The sequence below is a fragment of the Mya arenaria genome, chromosome 14 (genome assembly GCF_026914265.1).
Source record: "Mya arenaria isolate MELC-2E11 chromosome 14, ASM2691426v1".
Lineage (NCBI taxonomy): Eukaryota > Metazoa > Mollusca > Bivalvia > Myida > Myidae > Mya > Mya arenaria.
This window is the reverse complement of record NC_069135.1, coordinates 25,046,468-25,064,394: the sequence shown is the minus strand read 5'-3', so window position 1 is coordinate 25,064,394 and position 17,927 is coordinate 25,046,468. Positions and strand designations below refer to the sequence as shown.

Below are 17,927 nucleotides of genomic sequence, written 5' to 3'. Positions count from 1 at the left end.
CTTGGAGGGTGTGCGTGACCAGTTGATGACCCCTATTTCTTTTTGGGTCATCAGGTCCAAAGTTCTAAAGGACCTTTAACAGTAAACGCTTGTCTGAAGAATGCTGTTATGAATACCAGACAGAGAAACTTCAGACGCATTTATTTTTAGTAACAAGGTTTATATCAGGTACCCTTAGCTGACAATTCTTGATCATCCTGCAAGACAAGTTGTGTTTTTTAGACGTAGTGGTAATAATCTTATATAAATTGCTAAAATGTTGCAAGAACTTGACTATTGTCATATTAATAGTTATTTTATAACTCATATTGGTCATTAAAATTTACGTCGTATTTACTTGTTCTCTGCTTCTAGGAGGATACATGTTTATCTGCATATATCAGTCATCATAAGAACATGATTAGAAATTGTACCTTATATCCTCATACTTTGGTCATAATCTTAAAACTACCTCAGAGGCATCCAATGCCATTGACAAATCAGCTGTCATTTCGGTTCGTGCATATTTCATTCAATAGTCCAAATACGACATGGCGCGCAAGGGGGCATAATGTTTGACAAACAGCTCTAGTTCTTTCTCTCTTTTCATACAATGATAGAATGTGTCTTTATTTTTATCTGAAACCCCAAATAAAATTAATTGTCTGATGCTTTTGGTGAAAGCAGTAATTGTCTGATATTTCCAGTGATAACATTTCTTGTCTGATACCAGTGATAGTATTTTTTGTTTGATACTTTTAAGTTGGCTAATACTTCAAGTGAAAGCAATCTTTGTCTGATACTTTCAGTAATTATTTCATGTTTTCTGGCAGTAATAACATTTATCTGATACTTCCAGTAAAATCATCACTTTAAGCATTCTTCGTCTGATGCATCCCGTGATAGTATTATTTCCTGTTGTTGTTTTTTTCAGTAATAACAATTGTTTGTTTCCTTACAGTGGTAGCATTCTTTGTCTGCAAGTATCGGAAGGCGGGATCCAAAGCAAAAGCCCTGGAAAAACAACTCAACGACCTTGAATTGGAAATCAAGCATGTCGCAAAAGAAGGTCCGTTAGAGCGATTAGTACATGAAGAATGAATTATACTGATAAGGGAAGCAATTTTTTTATGCTTTAATTATACAATGAGGAAAGGATCTTAAGTTGATCAACTAATTAGTCCGAATCCTAGAATTAGATGCAATAGCTGAATTAGTTGTTATTTGAATGTGATTTGCTAAACTATTCCAGAGTTCCTTGACATGCAGACGTCCATGTCGACAGTTAATCGTAACCTTATAGAACAGGGATTCCCCTACCACTCGTATCAACAGTACGCGTGTAATGCCATGTTCGCTACCGACTATCTGATGTCAGATCATGTAGTAAGTAGTTACAAGGTACGCATGATTTCTAACCCTTTTCCACCTTGTATATCAAACACAGCACTACTTGTACAACATTGACTGCATTTACCGATTAGAAACATAAAGGCCACTTTGTTCATAATTCTTAGTTTACTTACGTTGATGGTTTAAACAAAATCCTTCACATGAGTCTTGAACAATCGGCCAATGGCTCTTACATAATAATTTTGCTTAAATCGGATTACGTCCGACCTTGTTAATTTTATAACTTCTTTATTTAACAAACGTATATATTGAATCCAAGCCTACTTGCCTTTGTTTTGTCCAGGTTACCATGTGCCTAGTAAATCTTTCCATTCATTTTTGAATATGTCTATCAGGATTGTTAAGCATAATGTGAATGGTAATGATGCAAAGCTGCCTAAAATATAATGTTTATAACCTGGAAACCAATTAAATGATTTAAGATTATTGAATAAACAAATGTATGTGGACCTGGATTCAACATTTTGTGTTAAAGCCCTTTTATAAACCTATTTTGACCAGCATATTTGGTTTTTAAGTATAAAATATAGAAATGACTGGCTTGGTTAGGTCTTTTGAACTCTTCTTTAATTAACCTTTTGTCTGATAGTGAACAGCGTCGACAAAAATTAACTTTGTTCAAAAGGAGACATGTATAACATAAACATAAGATTATAATGTTGATATGTTCCGCCGAAGTGTTGACAAATTCAATCACAATTATAAATTATATATTATAAAATTTGCTTTTATGAAACCCTTGAAAAGCAGCTTTTTGCTGTAAATGCAGTAGTGCACATAGTCCCCTATTACAAACTAAAACTTTTAAGGTGTAACTCCTGAGTAAAGTGGACGAGCAAGGAGGATTTGCTTGCAGTGTTCGATACTGGGCTTAGCGGCTCCAAATGATTTTGTGTTCTAGCGTGTGTGATGTTTTGGATTGTCTGCCTTTCGAAGAAAACATGACGTGTTATTGTCATAGCATTGGTGTAGTTATCATTGGAGTCTGCGTCATCCGCGCTTTCGTTGTGTGGAAGAACTTTAAACTTCAACCTGTAACATCTCAAAATCAGTTAATGAGTTTTAAATGAAACTTGGTAAATATATAGCAAGTGGCAATACACTCATGTAGCAGGACCTTTAACTCTTTACTAATTTTCAAAATAAAACAGACATAAATTGAGACTTGGCTTGTAACTTTCTTATGTACATCTTTATCATTCTATATTTCATATTGTCTATTTAATTTGCTGGTTCTTGTATCAGTTTGACTATGATTTATATGTGCGTTTGTCAATGTGATAAAAAACTTTGATTGAATGATCTAATATTTCTGGGAAACCTCGGGCTTCTGATAAGCTTTGTTCGATCTCTCAGCTTAAAGCTCATTAACATTATGTTTATGTACTTTTATCAATTTATAGGTCCTAACATTTAATGTTGATATACGCTATTGTTAATGTACTTAAGTTTCTCTTCATACCGAGAAGCAGTAAATAAACTGTTAATTTATTAAGGTATATTCAAGAGTTCCACAAGCTCATAGTCATAGTAACTACAAGCATGCATAGTTGACACGCCTTAATAAGTAGGCTTCTTATTTTTGTAAATATATACGTGGCAATAACATAAATATAACATCTTATCAAATACCATTTTGCTATGATGTGTACGTACGTATTCATGTTTACATTACTAATATAACTTTATAAAATTATTTGAAAGATCAAAAATAATCTGATATCCAACTCAATGACAGCTGATGTTTAATAGTTATTTCTCACCTTTACAGATGTCTGATAAATTGCGGGCTCGAGCGAGGACGGGAATGGAACGTTTCCAAGGTCTGCTTGAGAACAAGTTCTTCCTCGTTTCCCTGATAACGACCATGGAGAAACAGAAACACTTCTTTATCAAGGAAAAGTATGTTATATCGATACGATTATTAATGTATGTTGTTTGAGATTGAGCAACAGATACTGCACGTATTACCGAGTTTTTTAAAATTGTACACACCGAGCACGAAGCACAAGTTATGTATAACTTTAGTCGAAAGGGTAGTAGGTCTAATCACTGTTTTGTACCATATATATTGTAGTAGGTAGCGTGCCTATAATTTATAAGACTATTGATGTAATTTATATGCACGCTGCTTAATGCATGTTTAGAACTCTCTGCCTTAAAGTAGCCATTCGTTTCTGGAAGTTCATGGATAATGAAACCAGAGCAAGCACTCTCAAACAGTAGAATATGTGACACTGTATTGATTGTGATGTTATTTCAAAAATATTGTTCACAGAGTGATTACAGTAATATTGGATGTCATAACAATGAGTGAAAATGTAATTTTCTGTGATTACAAGCCAAATGAATATACATGTAATACCAAAATCGCTTATTGTACGTTTTCGTTTGAATCTTATCTTACAATGGGAACATTCTATCGGCTATAAAGGCCACAGTTCTGGTTTCTACCCAAGAAATGGACTTGACAGTGATTCATATTAGCGTTTAGCTATCATCACAATCAAACTAAATGAATTTAAAATAAACCAAACATATCTATTCATCAATGTCGATGTCCAGTAAAGATATTGAAACTTTTCATTGAATAAAATGAAAAATATTGCTCTTATTTGGCAAGTTAACTATATTGCAATAATTTGCAAAATCCATTGGAAAGTGTAATGATTAAGCTATCTACATATGGTGTAATTTGGAATAATGACGTAAGTGGAAAAATGACGTTAGCTGGATATATGATGTAAACGGGAAACAATATGTTAGCGGAAAATATGATGCAAACGGGAAATATGATGTTACGAGAGCGATTTTATAGCGGGAAATGTGACTTAGTTTTATATATATATAGTATGTATGCACTGTGCTGTTGTGGAGTGTTGTGCTGTTTTTTCCATGTTTCTTGTTTGTGATTTTTTGTTTTTGTGTTCTATGTCTTTGGCGTTTACCCCGTGCCACTAAATAGGTTTTATGTTTAAACGTTTTTGCTACTGAGCTTGTTTCTGTAGCTTTTCACATAAGTATTAATCGGGAAAGATGATGTAAACGGGAAAAGTGACATTAACAGGAAATATGAAATCAAAGTTTGCTGTGAATTGAAAAAGAATGACAGAATCCATTGTGGGACATGTCAACATGTAGCAGATACTTTTCAGGATTTAAACAGTTCACTGTTTTGTAAAATATATTTGAAATGGTAATAAGTAACACCATAAGACCTGTTTCTGTTTGTTCCTACATTTTGAGGTTTAAATATTATAGTTTCAGATGTAACTGTATTGTCGAAATGTTGACCATAATTATGTTGGTATGTTTTTTAAACAACGAATGGTAATTGACTTTTTTTATATTACAGATCCAATTTTGCTGGCAATCTATGCGCCATCATGATGGGACGTATGGACTACATGCATGAGTAAGATTATTATTTATGTGTTAAAACAAGGGTCTTTAGTGCAGAATCATCTTGAATAATTAAAAAAAATACTTTAACAGAAGTCTAGAATAAAAATCTTTGTTTCGATAAAAAACAAAAACAACACCTTTGCTTTGAAATGGTATTTTCATTTAAAAAAAACAACAAATGTTGTATATGATATTTTAAGAGTGTTACAAGTTCTGATCACCCAATTGGTTGAGGACCCTTCTTCCAAGAGAGGCGTGAAATCATTGTTCAGAAGGTAAATTCATTTCATGTTATGGTATCCGGTAGACAACTGTGTGAACTATGCATGCTTGGTGACATTATATTATTTCAGTAGCTATGTGCAGAAGAAAAATATATTAAAAAAACCCATAAAGATATGAATAAAAAAAACGGTTTTGGCACTGAAAGCTTGCAAATAAGGGGCAATTATACACATTGTAACAAGTTTTGTCTTTTTTACAATTGAAAAAAATACAACAAACACCATTACCTGATCATCATTATGCCCACAGTTATGTCTTGCATCCGTGTGCGATGTTTACAAATTACTATTTACAGGAGTGAGAGTATCACGGAGAAGCTTTTGAGTAACTGGCTGTCCCTCTGTTTGTACCCTCACCTAAAGGTAATGTTCTTAATTGAGTTGAGACGATTATTCTGAACAGATCTTAATTTATCTAAGCAATGTACCCTAAACTTATTGTAAAGGTAGTGTTCCTTGTTGAGTTGAGTTCTTCTGAGAAACTTCTTAGCTGATCTTCACTAAACTATGACAGACAAGTTCAAAGTTCTTATTGATCAGCGTAAAACAAACTAGCTCAAAACCAATAAATTGAGTTCCATTTGATGTAGCGTCACAGTGCCACAAAAAACATGTGAGTTCAAAATAGACTTTGCCAAGGTCTAATTTTAAACAGCTTGAATGTACAAACAAGTTTTTTTCTCTTCCCAGATTGTATCTATTAAATTAAACTGATTAAATGATATTATTCTGACGAGACCAATGTGTTTAGTCTTGAATAGCAGGTTTTAATGGAGATTATATATAAATATATATATATATATATATATATATATATATATCCTATAAACATATGATTTAGAGGAGACTTAGAGGTTACCTAGAGGAGGCAGAAAGGGAAAGCTAAGCATACTTTACGAATAGTCTCTGACATACGTGAATCAAGACTGATAAGTTGAGTGAGGTCGGCCAAGTTTGATATAGACAAAGAGAATGATATAGACAAAAAAAATAACTGTACTTCAGTTTTCATTTCAATAAGGCCTCGCAGTCATTCAAAATTTCAATGAATAAAAGCAATACATTAGACATGAAAGAACGACATATATATGCAAAAGAACCTTGTTTTAATACTTAACTTGGTGTTCACTTATACCTGTGTGAATTCAATTTTAAGGATCACACCGGTTCACTTCTGTACCTGTTGTACATCGCCACCAGGAAAACGATGGAGGCTGGCCCTATCGATGCTTTAACCAATGATGCAAAGTACACACTGTCAGAGGAGAAACTGCTCCGGAAATACCAAGGCTCGGCCACAGACGAGGAAACAACGGATGTGAAGTTTGAGGCTAAAGCACTGGTAGGTGCTCAGCAAAAAGAAGGACATGCATATTCTGTGTTTTAATTTCTTGTTAAAAAGTATATAATTTTTAAAATAATGGAAATCTTTAATTCATGAAAAAGTAAGAAACGTATGTTGTCATAGCTTGGTCAACATTGTTGGCGTAAATGTTAAATTAACATTATGTCTGTTGGAAGCAACACCAGGATTGCATTTAAAATATTCTATGTTTAATCATTGTAATTGCTGAAACAACAAACTCCTATTGCATCTGCATGTTTTAACTATATTGCTGAATGTAAACTTGCTTCCTAGACATTGAACGTAGTGGTCGACAATGGACAGGAAATCTACCCATGTAAAGCTCTCGACTGCGACACAGTTAACCAGGTGAAAGCAAAGTGTCTCGACCAGATCTATGTCAACTACCCGGCCTCGCAACTTCCCGTAGATACCACTGAACTTCTTCTTGGTAGGCATAGCAATTTAATTGTGTCTGATACTTGCTCAAATGACTTATATAGGATCGTATATGAGTTGCCAGTTAATACAAAACATATTAAAAATAAGATTAAGGAACTATGTGAGTCTTTGTCAAACATTTCACTTTTGCCTAACTATTTTCAGAAAATTTGAATTCAAGGACAAAAGGCGTATGATTCAATTTATAATGACATCACCATTCATTGTCTAAATTATAATTTTTACTCGTTTGTCAGTAAACGTTTTAATGGTGAATTAGTTGTATGAAATAACGTCAATTGAATTTACATAACACTTGTGTAATATAATGAAATACTTAAGTGTTGTATTACACCCGAAACAAGGAACGACAAGATATAAGTTCGCACTAATAGCCTTTTGTGAGACTGCTCAAAGGCAATGGTATACTGATATCTATTACAACAATTATCAAGAAAAATTGATCCTTAAAAATCAATTTATTTTATGTTTTGCTCGTCTGTTGTTAAAGAAACATGCAGCTCTTGTGTTGTTATTGTCATGTTCATATAAGAGTCGTTCAAATATGAGAAACGTTTTATAGGTAGTCATAGTGGCAACATTGCTGCAAAATGATGGTTTCCTTGTTCATATAAATGTTTAGGTTTCCACTGGAATTGGCATTGATTAATGTGTCCTAGAATTCTACAATTCTTCCACATACACAAGTCATGTTATTTAACTTGAAAGGCAACATAGCAAGTCAAACAGCATTTCATATCGACTTAAATAAAAACGCATTCGAAATTAAAGCAAATGATGGTGTAAAAGGCTATTTTGTACGGTAATATTGCACGATGGGTATCTTTCCAAAGGAATGGAACAAAGATCATAAAAGATGAGCCGTGACCCGGCTGACCATAATGGTAGGCTCTGATAAAGATATTGATACTGTCAAATACATAATATTTATTGTGGGACTTAAATAGACATTTCTGCAAAGACTCAAGCTATAACGGTAACGCACCGCTGCTACCACTTGGAATAAAATGCACAATTGCATGCTTGGAGTTATTTGACACTTTATAAGCTGAAAAAATAGATGCGCTTTGACATCTGCGTGTTGTGACCTTGTTTTAATGGATGATTCACAAATGTTTAAAAGTAACATCTAATTTTCAGCATTTTTTTCATATTATTTCTTATATAAGAGTGGCATGCCGGATTCAGCGGACGTATGATACTTCGTGATAAAGACAACACGTCCAAGCTTGATGGTGAATGGATTCGTGTTAACACAATGGCCCACTACGCAGTAGCCGACCAAAGCAACATGGCTCTCGTAGATCCAAGAAATGCTGAGCTCAGTCAGCAGGAGGATTATGGTACTGTAGATTGTATAAATTTCGCAGCAAATCAATCAATCAGAAGAGGAACATAGTATAAGCCTAACTGAGTAGAGACATAGTATAAGCCTAACCGAGTAGAGACATAGTATAAGCCTAAAGGCTTTCTTCTCAATTCTGTGTACACTATAGTTTTGTGCATTATATACATGTTCTTTGTCTCAATGCATTACATATTTGGTCTTTGTTAATTTTGATCATGCTCAAATTTGTAGAACTAAACTAATTGTAAATATTATATCTTAATCAATATCATTTAAAACAATTCAATCATGTCACGAATTTAAAACGTGGTAACAATTACATTTGCAATTACTTTTATACGTCATAAATTGGCAACAAAGAAGAATAAGTCATGAAAAAGTACCAAACGAAATAACGCAATCTACATTATTTTATTACCGTTAAAGAATATTTCCAACAAAATCGTGAATATTATTTAAGTGAAAAGTCTCCGAATTTAAATAAAGGAGATGTAAAACACTTTGATATGAATCTAAAAATTTGGTTAGATAACATTTTAGTATTACCACAGTTTTTATCATTCACGAACTAAACACAACTGAGGCTTGGTCATTTTGATAACTGCTAACTTTAAATATATCATTCAAGACATGAATCCCCCAGAATTACCACTTATATCTCTATTTACAGTGAACTTGGCACAGATTGATCCTGGCTTCGATGTCCTCAGTATGGGGTCTGACCAACCGTTGACGGCCGATTGTCCCACTTCGCATGACGAAGAAAACCCGATGGAACTAAAACGCTGGCACTTGGTATTTAATTATTATATGTTTCATCTGCGATGTCTCTAACTGCTTGTTTTGAATTAAAAAAAAAATGACAAATCGTTAAACATTTCTTACATTTAGTAGTTTTTAATTGCATGTTACGAGTCGGCATATGATAAGCACAGAAAAACAAATATAGTAATCAAGTCTTTTGCGCGCTTTCAAACACATTTTCTGGGCGTTTTGAATATAATTGTGTATACTATGACAGATTCTGTTTAACGCAAGCCTTCTACGATGAAAACAGAAAAAGGACCAACCTTTTTTACTAGTGTTGTTAATTGATTTATTTACGTCGGGCTCGCTAATATAACGCAAAACACATTTAAATTCATTATATATTTCGAAAAAAGTGTAACAAAAATCTTGATTGTGCTATAGTATTTAATAAGATATAACATGAATTGATTGTGTGTGCTAGTATTGAATTAGATATTTAAGTTACAGAAAAAATGAGTTTGTCCTTGTTGCCTGTTTATAATTTAAATATAAAATTAAATTTAAGCTGAAGGATGAAGATGGCAACAAGAAGGAGAAAACTGCTATTGATGAGCTGTACTTGAACAGGCTTATCACAACCAAGGTAATTGTAATAGGTGGGAAAGGGAATCACAACATTAACCTAAATTTGTAACATATTCTCTTAACTGATAGCAATTTTCGTGATAACACGCGGCAAATACCAGTGCAATTGTCAAAGGGCGAAGGAAAATGAATTTTATGAGTTGTACTTGAACAGACTTATCACATCCAAGGTATTTTTATAAAAGGGGATGTGAATCACTACTACAACCTAAGCATAACGTAACGTATACAATTAACTGACAGCCGCTTCGTGATAACACAATGTTTATATGGAAAACTACAGAAACAAGCTCAGTAACCAAACTCTTAAACATTAACCCCATTTAATGGCACAGGGTTAACGCCAAAGACACTGAACACACAAACAAAAAATCACAAACACGAAACATGCAACTACAGCACAATACTCCACAAACAGCACATGTTATTATTGTCAAAGAGCAAAGGCAAAATGATTAAAATTCAGTCAGCTAGTCTGAGTGGGCAGCTCAACTAGAAGATCATATTTCAGCAGAAACAAGATCAGAACATTTTTTGATTGTTTAAGGTTTAGTTTGTATATTAAATAATGAAATTTTATATGATCAAATAAAATTGGATCTGCCACTCTGATTAAATGATTTTGCACCTTAATTTATATTGGAGGACAAGAATGCCTTAAGGTTACAGATATTGTTCAAAATGTTTGGATAAATATCCTTATTTTATCATTGTGGAAGTAGCTTCAGGCAAGTTAATTTGGACAGCTACCTGCTTACCGACTAAACAAATAGAATAGATTATTTGCTCTTTTGGTGTTGAAATACTATAGAAAGGTCTGGTATATTTAATAGGACCTAATTAGTTTAAGCATTCATAGTAACAAATGTAGAACTTTGGTATTATGCTCTTGTTTTATTGAGGAAATAAAATAAGGGAAACACGTTCAATGATATTGACCTGCTGAGCTTAAATATTGATCTGCATAGCGTCTTAATTATATTATGTTTTATCAGTTTACCACATAACGTTCAACTTGTGATTTACATGTTATTTACCCCTATGCACTATGACTATGTAAAGAAAAGAAAACGTATCTTATAATTTCCAAGACATGTTATACACACCTTCTTCATTTCAAACAGTTGTCGCTGGTGAAGTACATTGATGACTTGTTCAGCCTGGTATTGGAGAGCAGCAAGTGTCCTGCGCCCGTCAAGTTCCTCTATGATTTCCTAGATGGTCTTGCAGAAAAACAAAGAATAGATCCCGACACACTCCATGCCTGGAAAAGCCATAGGTAAGCCAAGTTTTTTTGTCTAAATGAAAGATGATCGTCGTAAAAGCTTGTTATTTTATAAGCATACTTCCAGAGGGCATCATTTGTAAAAATATGCGTTCAAAATATGTTTATCATAGATTTATATATATCAAAGCGCTTGCATGAAAACACGTTATACTCATCGAAATATGTTGTTTTTACATTTGTTGAAATGCGTTTTATATATATTACATACATTATGTCAGCTAAGAAAACAAATGTTAAACATGAACATGCCTTTTACTCCATTCGTATCCGGTCATGCTCTGCCTATTTTAGCATCATCGACGCCCTTAAATGTAACCCACAGCTTGAATTGTTTTGTATTCTCAAATATTCTACCATGTTTCGTCTAGCTACTCCATTCGCATCTGGGCCATGCTTATCAAGACACCGTCAATTCTGTTCGATATCAATGCCCCGTCCTATGTTACGGAGAGTCTGGATGTAATTAGCCAAGTCTTCATTGAGAGCTTCAGTCGCACGGAACAGGCCGTTTCAAAGGTTGAGAAAGTCTTTATTTAAAAAAAATCTCTTTGAAGGATAATTCTATATTTTAAGCTCGTTACACATATAGCCAGAGAAAATACACACCTGCATAGCAAGACAAACATATTTGGCTTTCATATTTTGTTAATATTGCCACATTTAAACATTTTAACCTTTTTATTTAAACTGCTATATGACGTAATCTATGTTGTACCATATTTTATGATGTCTGTGAAAAGTTATGACTATATTGATACTAATCCTTATAATTAGCTTGTGATGATATTACGAAAATATTATATTCTAGGAATCGCCAACTCAGAAGCTTATTTTCCGAAATGAGCTGTTGAAGTACAGAACACATGTTCAGGAGTTCTACAAAACTGTTAAAGAGAATGTCCAGAAACCCGATGAGCTGAGACAATACTTGACAAGTATTAACAGAGTACGTATTTGTTTTACATGGTAGGGTGAGGGTGGTCTAGATGGCCGTCTATCACCTAACCAAGAATTTGTGGGTTCTAATTCCACCAAGACGAGTGTAGTTTATTGGTGTAGATGTTAACCTGTCACAACTGAGGTGGTGGGCTCGAGTCCACAAGAGTGCGAGTGGTCTCATGCTATAGGTAACGGCCTTTTAAACAAGTGGTCGTGGGGTTTAGCCCAATAAGCATGAGGGTGATGTAATGGTGTAGATGTCTGCCTCTCATCTTACACATAACGTTTTCAACTATCCTAATAAATAAAAAAAAAAACACGGCTTCATGTTATTGGATCGAACTGTATGCAAGTGACAGGATTAATAAGATTATTGAAGCAACGACTAGGATCATTTACTGAAACTGGTTACTATCATCTATTGCAGTGAGACGCGTTGCAATAGTGTGTGTAAAAACATGAAGTTTAGTACAAATGCGTGTTTGAGCCTCTTGAGGTCTGTAAAAAAAGACATTGAAATTCAATTTAAATGTGCATTGCCTCCTGCGTACTAGCATAGATATGGGCCAGACAAGTAGAAATACATCTCATTGTAATTAATATGTGGGCAAGAAATATAAAATCATAGTTTTGAGTGACTCAGAAAAAATATAGGCGTCTCTGGTGTGTTATCAGCCGGTTATTATAACTTTTAAGGTAATATTTAGTTCTTTCAATTGAACGATTTAAACCCGACGATTTACTATAAAACTCATTCTGCTTGAGGCGTAGTACGTATGTTACACACAGTAATGGTTCATTTTCCAAGCTCGATTGATATAATCTGATGTTTCATTTTCAGAACCAGCAGGAAACCACTTTCAACAAGAACGCAGCTCTTTACAGATTATACGAGCAGATCAAGCCATATACAGACGAGGTTTTAAAACTTTATTTGATACATATACTTTACATTCGTTTATAAGGTTGTATGGTTTTTAGCTTTACTGGCTAAAGACCAGAATAGCTTATGCGATGGTAATGTGTACGTCGTATGTGCGTCTGTAAACAATTGCTTATGAACACGATACAGTCATCAAAAAAAATTGTGCAGTTTTTTTATATCCAGCAGAGCTCAGTTCCCTTCGAAAACCAGCCAGATCCGCCTATGCATGCCTAGATTATGGCCCTTGAAAGTATTAAAAATGTTATTTTTAGTCACGTCTTCATGTAAAGCCAAGTCCAGGATTAAAGTGAAATAACTTGTTTTTTGGTTGTTTAGTTGGTTTTATGTTGTACGCTCCCCTGCCCTAGTATAAAAAATTACAGTTTAAAGAGGTTTGTTGATTTTTAGCTCTATTGACCAAAGACCAGAAGTGTCTGTCGTTCACGCATCCATCTTAACACAACTACTTGTGAATGTTTGTTCAAATTATACCCCCTGGGGTCATTTCTGGCCACGCCCCGGGTTCACAGGTTTGATATACCTCAATTGGGAAGAGTTTGAAAATATTTTTTGTCTGAAACCGCTAGGAAGACCCTTGCTATTTTGAATAAGGCATAATTTAGTTACCATGGTTTTTGAAATTATGCCCCTGGGGTCAAAACTGGCCCTTCCCCGGGGGTCACAAGTTTCCTAGAGACTTATTTATAAAAAATCTTCTTGTTTCAAACCACAAGGCTCATACATTTGATATTTGTTATGGAGCATTATATGATGACCGTCTAGCAAAACAGTCGAAATAATGCCCCTGGAGCCAAAGCTGGCCCCATCCCTTTTGACCTACTTTTTATTTTTAAAGCAATGAAATTTGGACCATATGTACAGGTTTGCAAACGAACATTAATGTTGTCATCAGATGAAATTGTTTATGACCTTTTGGTCTACTTTCTTATTTTTGTAGCTACAGCAATTAACTTTGTAGCATGTGCACAGTTTTGCAAACAAATATCAATGTTGTCCTCAGGTGACATTGACTGTGAATTTTTTACCTATTTTCTTAATTTTGAAGCTACAGCAGTGAAATTTTGATCATGAGTATAGTTTTGAAAACATATTTTTTCCCTCGGAAGACCTTTACTTGGCACATATTAAAATAGTTCATGCAGCTAATCTGATTGCAAAACTTTCTGTCCAGAGATGTTGAACGCGCAACGTTTTCAGCTAATCCAAACACAACCTTTATGGTTGCTGCCTATTACCCATACATATATGCTCTGGATTGAAAATGACTACAAGAGCTATGCAAGTAGAGCATAGGCCTTTTTATAGAACATCGTCCGGTATTGTGATTATCTCTGTCTCAATGTCGTTGGCAGCTTGCAAAAAAACTAAATACACTTGAAGGTATTCCAAAAAAACTCGCTGCTAAAAACGCACATGTGTTCACAAATTGTGTTTTGTTGTTGTTGGGTTATGCTTCTTTTGGACTGAACAAGACTCAACCTGAATATAAGTAGGCATTCCTGCTGCATGTGCTCTTATTGATCCTATTTAAAATACAACCTATTTACATGACTTGTATTACAATCCCTGTTGGGACTTAAATCTTTCAAAAATATTTTCAGCCTCAATCTTGAATTAATAAATTTATTAAATAAACTTATAAAATAAGTTGCTAATTGTAATACTGTTGCATTGCTCATGAACATATTTCAATAACGTTTTATTAATTGAGTATTTATTGGTTTCAATCTCCGTTTAACGATCGTAAGAATTTGGTTCTGATGTCAAACACCTGTAGTTGAATTATTGTAGCTGACTTAATTTTATTTTATTTTAAAGATTCTTGACGACCTGGCAATCTGCAAGGAGACCAGACGTCTGCAGTTGAACAAGAAACTAGAGGACATATTCTCTATGATGGAAGAATAGAAAGAAAGTTGTTTTCCCAACTTGGAGGAATAGGGCAGTTTTGAACAGAACAGAGTTATTTTATTTTAGTGATTTCGGCTTAAAATTGTTTGAACAAGAATTTTGTTCATTGAGTAAAAAATCCAGAATTTCTTTCATAATAGTTGTTGCATGCATATAAATCGATTTATACATGCAGGAGAAACTTGAAGGTTATCATACTTTCATCTTCATAACATGAAATATATAAATACATGTATATTTTGTGTAAATTTAAGTTGATTTAATTATTCATACTATTAAGTGCAGAAAAGTATAATACAAATATTATGTTACATGTAAATATTTTATTGTATATGCATGTTGATATATTGACTATAGTTGTTTTTTATTGTAATCAGTTTATTGATACTATGGAGTAAATACATATATATTTGCAGTTTTAAGGTATATACATCAACAGATTTAGTATAAAATTAAGCTTATTTTAATATTAATTGTGTTATAAACAGTTATGTGTTTCAAGAGTGCTAGTATAAAGGAACCTATAAACATCTAGCTTAATGTATAGGCAACGCTCAATGTATTCTCGATTTTCTCTGTTTTTATACTATCATTTGTGATTTATTTTGTTATGAAAATTGTGTGATATATGCTTATATAGTATAGTTAATTGCTAATCTATTATTTTTAAGAAGTGCCTTTTTCAACGTCCCCGATTTATTATATGTGCATTTTTATTAATTCGAGCATGTCCTTGATATATTTCTTCAAAAAGTGTACATTATATTTATTCTTCCTTCGATCATTGTGGGTAAGACTGATTGCTTTATATTATATTCAATGTTTGGTATATTTTTGACATTATTATTCAGTAGATGAATGGCTGAATTGAATCAGCCATCTAGGTGTTTCACAAAGGTAGCTTTAAGGACAATTCATTGTTAGAAAATATTTTTACAAATCGAAGTTGCCGATACATTAGAATTCATATTCTTTTATCAAGAAATATGTCCACAAAAAGTCTAAAAACTAACATAAATACTGCCTGTCACATATGAAAAGGTTTTTGAATCCTAGGATCTAGAAAATATATTTGCCAAAATGTTTTTATGCAATTAACATGAGACTGGACGAGTAAATTAGTCCGATGGCCCATGTTCTCTAACACCCTGGCTTCATATTCATTACTTTTGAGTGACTAATTATCTTAAAAACATTGTAAAACTGCATTGACAAGAGCATTCCTTGTGAAAATCATTGACGTTTTTATAAAGAAAACATTTTAGGGTGCTATAAACTGTTCGTCAACTAGCTGTAACATTCCGATTTTGCTTCCCAGACTCAGGTTCAAGACGTTATTCAGTATTGGCACATTAATATAAACTAACATTTTATACTGTACATATAATTCTGTTTTCGAAACATCCCACTGTTATCATATACTATTAAATAACATCTTACCTCTTTTTCTTATTGTGCCAAATAATTTTGATATCTCAAATATATATTTTCAGTTTATTGTGAAAAACAGTTTCAGGCAAATGTGGTATAATGCATAAAATGTAACTTTGTATACCAGTTCCTAGACATTCCAGCCACTTTTCTTGTTTCAAAATTCATTGCTCTACAAACCAGAATGAAATATTCGAAACAACGAATACACTTGTTGATAAGATGACTTCTCAATTTACTAGCATGTTCATATTTGTATGATATATAATACGATGTATTATAAAGAGATTATGTCACACAGGTAGTTTGTGTTGGCTCTTGCAAAACTATTTACCTGTGCAGTATTGGCATGTGGCAGAACACGGGGAACTTGCCTATTGAGTGTTTATGTACGTTAAAGGGCTAAACTCACTAATCATCTTTGTTTAAAATTCAATTATTGTGATAGTTTCTTTTTTAAAGTGACACTTTTATTCAAAATCAATACATGCACATGTATAACAAACATAAATTTTGACTGATAAACCTGTAACTACCTATTAAATAATGCATTCATGGAAAATATTAACTACTGATAACAATATTGGAACAGTGAATTTAATAGAAAGCGCCAAAATATTAAATGATTTTGGTGAATGCTAAAAAATTTATTGTAGTCTACTATAGTCTCATAAGGTAGAAATAGCATGTTTCATGCTCATTTTTTCAAATTAAACTCGGTATCCTTCATAAGAACCATTGTTTTTGACATTTATACATCGTTTTTGTAATATTAGAACAATATTATTAATTTTAGTAAATCTTATTTCGGAGTAAGAGTGCATCTTTAAGTTGAATTTAAAGAAAATTATGTTTATGCACCAAACATATGATTTTAAGCAACTAAAAAGTCTAAATAATAAATGTAAATGACTATTTAAATGCAATATATTGGTACTTAAATAACTCGTCTAAATTGAGGAAAGTTTCACTTAATTATAAAAACTCGTTAAGATGCTTTATGGGTACGGCCCCACACACGTCTACAAGAAGCGTTTTACAGCTTATACAGCTCTTATGACTTGAAAAACATATTTGCAAAAGCATTTGAAAATATAAATATTTTGATCCACATTTTTATATACTGTACCTCATTCATTCTGCCAAAGTTATTAATTGCTTTACACCGATTTTATCAGAATGGGATATACTTGTATTTTTGTGATGCGGCGTCGTGATGCGGCGTAGTTTTCTGCGTCGTTGTGGCGTAAGTTTTTCCGATCAAGAGCGTTCAGATTATTGTTGTAGAATCATTATATTTTTTTGGGTAAATCAAGCGGTCGAAGGTCAAAGTCATGGTCATCTAATTGAAATATGATAGATACCTCCGAATGGCGACACATCCCATTACCGATATTCTTGTTGTACAATACTGTTAAACAATAAAGGTAGCTGTGTTTGTAAATGCAAATAATGACTAATTTAAAATGCTTGCCCAAATGATGATTAGATTTTCGTTTTTTGAATGAAATCAACATTGATTGCTAAAGGTAATCAGTTGCAATGGATTCGATAAGATGTTCTTATTAACGTGAAATAACTAGAATTTATTGTTTAGAATTGTAATTGTCTTATAGATGAAAGTGAACCTTATGGAATTGTTTGGATGTAATATTGTTTTATATTTTTAAGTTAATCCCTAGACTTCGTCAAACTGAAGTGTTTTTTTTTAACCTGAAAATCAATTTCGCCATTTTCTAACATCTGAACAGTATGCATCATCGTTGTTACATTATCTCAGT

General features: G+C 33.2%; 1 protein-coding gene across 1 annotated transcript in view; it reads left to right on the top strand.

Annotated features, from left to right (window-relative positions):
- Window positions 1-14,851, top strand: part of LOC128215945 (plexin-B1-like) — a 48,461-nt gene extending 33,610 nt beyond the window's left edge. Inside the window, exons 21-36 of the mRNA XM_052922545.1 lie at window positions 941-1,048; window positions 1,232-1,380; window positions 3,164-3,294; window positions 4,748-4,807; window positions 4,998-5,072; window positions 5,378-5,444; window positions 6,238-6,423; window positions 6,721-6,877; window positions 8,058-8,231; window positions 8,907-9,031; window positions 9,552-9,629; window positions 10,756-10,910; window positions 11,288-11,435; window positions 11,728-11,865; window positions 12,700-12,777; window positions 14,623-14,851. Of these exons, the coding sequence (XP_052778505.1) occupies window positions 941-1,048; window positions 1,232-1,380; window positions 3,164-3,294; window positions 4,748-4,807; window positions 4,998-5,072; window positions 5,378-5,444; window positions 6,238-6,423; window positions 6,721-6,877; window positions 8,058-8,231; window positions 8,907-9,031; window positions 9,552-9,629; window positions 10,756-10,910; window positions 11,288-11,435; window positions 11,728-11,865; window positions 12,700-12,777; window positions 14,623-14,712 (1,919 nt within the window). The 3' untranslated portion in view covers window positions 14,713-14,851. The remainder of the gene's footprint in view (window positions 1-940; window positions 1,049-1,231; window positions 1,381-3,163; window positions 3,295-4,747; window positions 4,808-4,997; window positions 5,073-5,377; window positions 5,445-6,237; window positions 6,424-6,720; window positions 6,878-8,057; window positions 8,232-8,906; window positions 9,032-9,551; window positions 9,630-10,755; window positions 10,911-11,287; window positions 11,436-11,727; window positions 11,866-12,699; window positions 12,778-14,622) is intronic.
- Window positions 14,852-17,927: the final 3,076 nt, after the last annotated feature.